The 9531-nt window shown below is 37.6% G+C and overlaps 1 protein-coding gene across 1 annotated transcript in view; it reads right to left on the minus strand.

The window, feature by feature from the left end:
• Positions 1-7678, minus strand: part of LOC113428396 (vomeronasal type-2 receptor 26-like) — a 30471-nt gene extending 22793 nt beyond the window's left edge. The window contains exons 1-3 of the mRNA XM_087947439.1: positions 7578-7678; positions 5796-6084; positions 2694-3503 (exon numbers count right to left, since the gene is read on the minus strand). Coding sequence (XP_087803565.1) covers positions 2694-3503; positions 5796-6084; positions 7578-7678 — 1200 coding nt within the window. The remainder of the gene's footprint in view (positions 1-2693; positions 3504-5795; positions 6085-7577) is intronic.
• Positions 7679-9531: the final 1853 nt, after the last annotated feature.

A 9531-nucleotide genomic window follows, 5' to 3' on the forward strand; every position in this document is an offset into this window, starting at 1 on the left:
CAAAACTTACAAGCAGATTTTCTTGTTCCAAGTGTAGATCTTCCATGAGTTTTGTACACGTGAAGCTGCTTCTTCAGCATGGGGCTGTAGCTGCCTTGCTAGGTATTTGGCTAGGTTTTGTAGTGATGCTCCTCTGGAGCTGACTATGGATCTGAGAGGTATGCCTTCTTTGTGTATTTAAAACAGAAACGTCTGTGAAAGTCTGACTCACAGACGAACATTATACAGAAGCCTGATGATGGTAGATGAAATTCTGCTGAAACGTTGCTACAGCTTTAAAAGCACAACTATAATGACGTAGGAAAATACCCGAACAAAGCTGAATACCATACATATATATTTATATTGCCAATGTATAGGACAGAGCATTTGTTTGTCAAGATTTGGAGTTGCCAACTGTTAGACCATTCAGACACATAATCAAGGTCTTTGTGAAGGATGGTAGCATTGACTGTGGTGTTGAATAGTTTGACATCATCAGCGAAGAGGACGCAGTAGCTAATTAGGTGATCACAAAGGTCAATTCCTTCCTAGACTTGCCAGCCCACATCTTCTGCACCTGGCAAGGCCAGCAAGATTTTGCTGAAGGCCTCTGCAGTTGATTACAGAGCTTTGGAGATCTGTTATCAGCTACAGAGGCCTTCTGGAAACCCTTGCTGGCCTTGCTGGCCTCAAAAGAAGTTCCTGAAGGCCTCTGATAGTGAAAAGGAGGCCATGAGCAACACATGCAAGTGAGGTGAGTCAATGGAAGATCTGGTGATTTTTTTGTGGCAATACATATATGAATAAGTTTCGATGTGGTTTCACTATTCACCCAAGTCCCAGTGAAAGAAACCCTACAAATCATCAAAAACAAATACAAACCACCCAAGCACCACAGGAACTAACAGAACACTGCTTAACCAACACATATTTCATATACAAAGGACAAAGATACAAGCAGATCGAAGGAGCCCCCATGGGATCACCACTGTCACCCGTTATTGCAAATCTGTTCATGGAAGAATTTGAATCCAGAGCCCTGGCAAATGCCACCCACAAACCCAAACTATGGCTAAGATACATCGATGATACATTTGTGATTTGGCCCCATGGAGAACAAACCTAAACAATTTCCTAAGACAACAAAACAATACGCACTCCAAAATCAAATTCACCATGGAAACGGAAACAAACAACTACCATTCCTAGATGTACTAATCTACAAAAAAAAACAGATGGCACACTAGGACACACCATATACCAGACGAAAACACACACCAACCACTACCTAAATGCTCAATCCCACCACCACCCAGCATAAATAAAATCCGTAGCCAAAGCACTAATTACCAGAACCAAACACCTGCCCTATATAAGAGGAACAACAGACAAAATCAACAAGATACTATGCAGGCATCACATCAAGACTGCCTTCAAAATGGACAAAGACTGCTGAAACATCGCTATAATAAAAGCACAAATATTAAGACATGGGAAAATACCTGAAGAAACCTAAATACCATACACACATGCACACACACACACACACACACACACACACATGACCGGGTCTTATTTCCAGGGAAATATGGCACTTCTACTAAATTAAATTGATATGTTGTCTACCTTCTGGGCAGTTTTCAAGTCTTTATTTAGCAGTTATGTATTTTTTTCTGCTACAACTTATTGTGCAATTTTTATTATTTACTTAAATTAGAATATTTTGCAAAAGGATAGATAAAATCCTAAATTCTGGATTTGGTAGCATCCTTCCTCTGCAAGAATACATCTCTCATTTCTTTCAAAACAGACAATAATGATAGTCTCAGAAAAACCTTCATCCTTTTATTGCCATTATGAAGTCTATTTGCCATGGTGGTGCAGTGGTTAGAGTGCAGTACTGCAGGCTACTTCTGCTGACTGCTGGCTGCCTGCAATTTGGCAGTTCAAATCTCACCAGGCTCAAGGTTGACTCAGCCTTCCATCCTTCCAAGGTCAGCAAAATGAGGACCAAGATTGTTGGGGGTAATAGGCTGACTCTGTAAACCACTTAGAGATGGCTGTAAAGCAATGGGAAGTGGTGTATAAGTCTAAATGCTATTGTTATTTACATGTATTTATCTCCATTGTTTGCAGGTCATCCTAGACTTATAACCATTCATTTAGTGATCATTAAAAGTTATAATGGCCCTGAAAGAATAACTTACAACTACACCTTGCACTTATAACTACTGTTGCATCCTTACAGTCATGTGATCAAATTTGAGCACTTGGCAACTGGTATGTAGTTACAATAGTTACAGTGTCCTGGAGTCTTTTCTTCACCATTTGTAATCTTGCCATCCAGTTTTTCACAGCAAAGTCAATGGGAGAAGCTGGATTCACTTAATGATCATATAATTCACTCAACAACTATAACAACTTACTTACCAATCATGACAAAAAAATGGGCAGGTTTCACTTAACAACTGACTTGCATAGAAATAGAAATGTTGGTCCCAATTGTGGTCATAAAGTCACTGTCTTGCCTTCTTTGTATCTCTTCTGGGAATGCTCAGTAATGCATTATATTCAGAATGAGAATCCTTATATAAATGAAGACACTAATATTATCAACATCATTGATGCATCAAAAATAATCTGCCTCCTGGGTGAGATATTACCTGGAAATACTGTAATTTTGAAGTTCTTGGGTGATCTCTAACCAGCACTGCTCCGTATTTCCTTCTGCATGAATAAAAGACATGCAAAGCATGCACCACAGCATAGACAGCATTGTAAACACTGTAGCTTTGACTGGTCATTCTCATTTCAAAAAAAGGCTGCGGAATGCTTTCTAGTCTCTCATTGCCAGTACAGCTTCCAAGGTTCTCCTTGTCTGTTGCAGAAGCTGGAAATGAACATTTAAATGCTTGTTCCCAGAAGACTCTGATAAAATGATTGGTAAGAGAATGGGGGTCCTGGAAGAGAAGGAAATTCTGAAATGTTGACATCTCTGAGGTATGACTTGCAAAGGACAGGGCACCGTGGAAGATCTGCATATTTAAACTATTTAAAAAGGGCTCCACTGAAAAATCCCAATGGGCTGTCATCACCCATACCTTCTGCACAGGCACCATCATGTCTGACTCAGCACAACTGAGCACCATCTGCAAATCTAACATCATGTGAGCATCAGCACTGATAACACAGACATTGACATTTGCTTTACTCAGCAACAGGGCTATTTCCCTAAACATATCATTGAAATTAACAACCATGTCTAAAATATTGCTTTGGAGGGGCATTCGTTTAGAGAAGGCAGTGCAGATTCCATTATCAGAAAAGCTTTTCTCCAAGGTCTGCACAAATATTTCTCCTTTATCATCATCCATAGCCATGATCCCAATCCACTTCCATTGAAAATGCAGCAATAGGTTGACTATTCCTCTGTACTGATGTGCTTCGTTAGGTACCATACGGTATAAGAAAGATGGATGGCTTATATCATTCACTGGTGGAGAATATACACAATAGGAGACCTAAAAGCCAACATAATTACATTATATAATAGGGAAATATAAAAAGGGTCAAGCACAAAAACACAGTAGTTTTCACTTTCTTTTTTAAAACAACTTTTAATTTGTGTACAGCATACCCAAAGGCTGCTCCAATCACAAACTGACTCTATGTAAAATTTAGTTTTCTCCATCCTTAACATGAGCTAAACCAAACCAAAATAAATAAATAATAAAACACACTATTTGTTCTGCATAACAAATTCCATATCATCATGACTTCTTTTATGTGCATTTAGACATGTTATTTATTTGTCACCCATTTCCCATCTCTAGTTAATAATTCATGAAGTATGAATAATGCATGAAATGTTCCTCTATGTGTCCTAATTTTTCATTATTTATATTTGATTCATTATTATTCCTTTTATTTCCCTGTTTACAATCTAAGAGAAGTCAGTGCCAACTACATTGTACCACCTAACCAGAGGTGGGATTCAGCTGGTTCACACCAGTTCAGTTGAACCAGTAGCTATTTTTTTTGCAGTTCAGTGAACTGCTGAACCCCACTACTGATCGCCATGCCCAGTCACTCAACCATCCCCTCCCAGAAGCTGCTTGCCTGGCCTCCTGGCTGCCTGAGTGAGAGGGTGAGGCCAATGGCAGAGGAAGGAGACTAACTCTAGGCCTGCTGTCCTTAGCTGAAAGGGTGCCTGGGGGGAACACGATGAAGCTCATTCATCTTTTGGGCCTGGCTCTCAGCTTCTGCAGTGCCTCCAGATGAAAGGCTTAAGAGAAAGCACCTGTTCCCGGAACACAGCCCTCTATGACAAAGCCCTTTCCAGGAAGTCTTGGATGACCTGATCCATCCCATAGGCCTTAAGGGGCTCCAGAGTTTTCACACACCTCTGCCAGCCTGAGTGTCCTGTCTTTCAGATCCCAATGGGGCCAATGCCTGGCAGCGGCACTCCTGGTAGGCAGGTAGATGACCTGGTCCCAGCATGGCATTCTCCCACAAGGGCTTCTTTTTTCCCCACTTGCCTACCCCCAGTAGCAGTGTATCCCCCTGTTGCAGACTGGATGCAGGGTTGGTGGCAGAAGGGAGGGTTAGTGGGCGGCAGTACCATGGAGGCCCTGCAGAAGGTGAGAAATGTGCCTGAAAGGCAGACAAGCCTCGCCATGTCACCCTGTTCAGCCAAGCATGGCAGGTTTAGAAGATCTCTCTTTCCCGCCATCAGCCTTTGCACACACATACAGAGGCTTTCGTACTCACTTCCTGCAATTTTGTACTCTCCCTGTAGCTTCAGCAGCTGACATGCAGCATTCTGCTATGCTGCGCAAAGCAGCTGCACTTCAAAAGCAGGGAATAAAGATCAGTATGGGAGCCCGGTTGAGTGGATGGGCCCAATAGCACCTTGTCACAGAGAACCAGTTTGGTCTCTGCTGATCTTCAGCACTACCAGTATGCTAAAACTGGGCTGAATCAGTAGAATAGCACCACTGGTATTAAATTATATGAATCCCACCACTGCACCTAAATTAACAATTAATATGAAACATTCCTTTTATCATGTTTATCTTTTAGATAAGTTTAAAAGAGTTTTTAAAACATTAGTGGTTATTCATGTATCAGATTACTTTTGATCTCCTTCTCTAATGCAATGATAAGGAATAAAGAGCGCAAAAGGAACTAAGAGAAAGAAAAATAGAGGGAATAGTTAAGACCAGGGTAAAGAATGAAAACGGAAAGAAGATAATCACATATTAAAGATAAACACCAGTGAGCATTGTGAGAATGTCCTTCCAACAAGGAAGCCCTTTTATGCATATTATCCATTCATAACTTGTATAATTAAATCAAGTTTTAAATTTCACTAACACTTTTATAAACAAATTTACCGCAGAGCAAATGAGAGGGGGGAAAAAATGCAACATCTCTCCCTTCCTGAAATATCACATTACCAGCAAAGGAGAAGGAAATTGCATCACATTAGGGAAGAAAATGATTTTGTGGTGCTGGCAATGAGATCTTAAAAGTCTTTGTATTCTCACACTAAACTTAGAAGAAGCTTATTTCTGCTCAGATCAACCTGCTTTTGGTACATCACTATAGAGAAAATCTAAACAATATTCTGTACATAATAAGTTTCTTAACAAATGCAAATATTTTCTTAATAAGTGTGGATAATAAATTTCTTAATAACCTTTTAAGTACATCATTGGGAGTTGAAGTCCACCAATCTTAATATTGTCAAGATTGAGAAATACTGTAATAGATAATAAATTCCTAAACAATACATGTGTAATCTACCTTACCTGAGGGATCTTGTAAATCCCTAAGATAGTAGCTATGTGAACAGAGGTTTCTGAGTCAGTACCCCCAATGACAGCTGCTGGTATCTTCTTGCTGCACTTGTAGTTCAGAATAGTTGGCTTCTGATTAAAAAGTAGGTTCAGTGTGTTCTGGTAAGTTAGCTGGGCATCAAAGTGGCTATCATAGATATGAAATCCCAGCGTCCTATTGGGTAAGATCATGCTGTTTCCATTGATTTCATTCACCGCAAACACCAAGGCTAGGGTGTGCTGATATTTTTTCAGCATTATACTAAAGTAAAAGACACAACTTGGATAAGCCCTGATGTTCAGTGTTGTCATTTTCAATGCTACTCCTGCAATAGGTACCCTATATTTATTATTGGAGAACTTTGAAAAATGAGAAACCTGACACTTGGAATGAAATTACCTTTAACTAGAAGACTAGTTTGTTTGCTTGTAATGGAGCTGCTTTTCTCCAATATTTCAACCATCCTAATGTGTGCTTAGAAACAAATGTTGCTTCATTAACTTATGCAGTGACACTATTCAATGATGGATAGTTTTTCTTCTAGACCAGACCAAATTACATGTAACCCAACATGCTAAACCATCACTTGCTTCTCGCCACTCATAAGCTCAGAGAAATATGAAGATATTTCACTCCAATGATTTTTGAGTAGAACATCTCTGGATACAAATAGTGCTATGTATATAATACCAAGGATTTAAGCAAAAAAAATAAAAAAAAAAATTGATCCAAAACTAAGGCAGGTTTTCCCACTTCACACAATCAAATCTAACATGTCTTACTGACTGATTTGATCCTATCAAATGTTAAAGAATGAACTCAGAGCATACCACGAGATGTGGCAAATATCATAGAATCACAGAGCTAGAAGAGAAGTTTAGATCATAATATCCAACTACTTGCTGAGTGCTGGAGCTTTAAGTTTAAGCCAAATAGTTGGGTTAAAACCAAAAGCAATAAGATAACAGTTGCTGGGATGAAAACTAACATGGCTGCCACATGAGTGTTTTGGGTCTGACCACCATTTTAAAATCTCCTATTTTCTATTACCAGAAGGTCAGAATAAATGGATGAAGGAATAAAAATTATCTGATTTCTAGAATCTACGTCAAGTTGCTGAAAGCATATCAATGGCACTGCCATAAAATAGCCAAGTATTACAGAAATCAGTGAGGATTTTCTTACACAGGTTCAACATCACACTTGGATGTAGGGTGTGAGCTGAAGTCTATCCCTTCAGAAAAGGAGAAAAGCTGTGAAATGATCCCACCAATTATCACATCACCTGGCTGAAAATATTGGTATTGCACTTTCAGAGACTCGCGAATGGCACATACTGCAGAAGACATCACACAATCTGTTGCTGGCAACATCAGCAAACACACAAGAAGTCTTAGGGACAAGAATGACCCTTTCATGCAGCAGGCATAATGACTGCCCCTTAATTTAACATCTACTGCTACTTTGATAGTCATCATTCAGCTGTTTAGTATGCCATGGTCTTTACGATTCTGGATCCTACCACTAGATGTATATGCATTGGTCTTCTGAATCCCTGGATGGATACATACATGCATACATACACACATACATACATACATACATACATACATACATACATACATACATACAAACATACATACATACATACATACATACATTAACCCTCCCTTTGATCAGTTCAGGAGTTATATACCTGTATGCAATTAGAATGGAAAAGTGTTTTTTTTAACTTTGAGAGTAATTATAATCACCTTAGATAATGATAAGGTACGCGGTCACATTTTCCAAAACAGTGAAGTCGGTAAACTCTCAGAGGTAACAACTCCTCCTTTTCTTCTCCCTCCTCCTCCATCACTGCTTTGTGACTAATAATGATTGTTTTGTAGAAAGTGCTGGAGCTCCTGAATGAAATGAGAGCTACAGATTAGATTTATTAGGAATATAATCATATATAATCATATTTATATTTATTATTATTTATATTTATTAGGAATAATTTATTATGCCTAAATTAACCCTAGATCTAATTATTAGATTTGATTGACTAGGAATAGATTTATTAGGTATATACATTTAATATATTTATAGCGTAACCCCTGAAAGCCCACGAGAGTCCAGATTCCTCTACTCACTTTCTACACATACCCAGGCTCCCACCACTAAATGCATATGCATTGATCTGCTGAATCTATAGATGGATGGATGGATGGATGGATGGATGGATGGATGGATGGATACATATATACATACATGCATACATGCATACATACATACATACATACATACATACATACATACATTAAATACATACACCAACTTTCCCTTTCATCAGTTCAGGAGTTATATACCAATATGCGATTAGAATGGATAAAAATTTTCTGCCTTAGAGTAATGATGATTTCATAATTACAATCTTAGATAATCATAAGGTATGCAGTCACATTTACTCCTCCTCCTTCTCTTCCTCCTCTGTCTCCATTGTTGGTTTGAGCCTTATGATGATTCTTTTGTAGATTATAAAGTACTGGAGCTGCTGAATAAAAGGAGAGCTACATATTATATTTTTTAGGAATATAATAAATAGGTATATATTAAATGTATTAATTATAATTATTGGGAATATTTTTAGGAATACACATGTCATAAATTATCTCTAGATCTAATTGTTAGATTTGATTTACTGGGAATAGATTTATTAGGGATATAATCTAATAAATTTTTGTTTCATCTAATTTTTATTAGATTTCTTAGATTGGATTTATTAGGAATACACACACACATAAATTGTATGTGTATGTGTGTTCAACTTAGTGTCAATGAGAAGGATAATTTTGCAGGAAATATGCTATGCTTGAGATAAATACAGTATATTGCCTATTGTGGTGGAAAGTATATCTGATAAAAGACACATTTCCAAATTCCTACAGAGATTTGAAACCAAGAATTTGCTTTCCTTCCTCTACATTTTATGTTTTATACTTTAAGTGTTTTCCACATATTTTACTCTTCCTTACATGAAAACCTTGTAAATGTGTAAAAATATATTTGCTGCAAATGTGAGTAAATGATATGACTGATTTTGTAGCAAGAGTTATATTTTATTAAATAATTAAACTAAGAATAATTTCTAGAAACATCAATCCAACAAAATAGTACAATATTTGATTTAGAGAAATTGCATGATAACTAAATCATGTTAGTATATGTTGTGCTTGAATATGACATTGAAACTTGGCTGCTGAATGCACCAAGGTACATTGATATGACAAAAGTAAAACAATATCTTAGAATTTATTGGACATTCTGAGAACAGTTCAAAATGTAGTAAATAGTAACATGCCTCTGGCTGCTTAATGTATTTATTGATAAATGTTAATAGCTTGCTGATGTAACTCATGCAATCTACAAAGTTCTACATTATATAAGAGCAGAATATTTGTGGGACCAACTTTCTCCAATTGTCTCTGCCAGTTCCACCAGGAGTAACATGCTCTAGGTACTGTTTATTAGTATCTAATAGTATCCTAGTAGTATGCCTTTTATATAACTGAATCTTTATGTAATTGCATCAACCTTTTCAAGTAGGATAGGTCACAAATCTGGTGGTGCAAGGATTATCAGTACAATTATGTACAGTGAGATAAATACAATATCTTGCCCTTGTTCAGCAAACAAGATGCATTGCTTTAAGAGCTGAAAAAGTAC

Source organism: Notechis scutatus, chromosome Z (assembly GCF_049901735.1).
Source record: "Notechis scutatus isolate UNSWTSFEM ecotype Mainland chromosome Z, rNotScu1.2, whole genome shotgun sequence".
NCBI lineage: Eukaryota > Metazoa > Chordata > Lepidosauria > Squamata > Elapidae > Notechis > Notechis scutatus.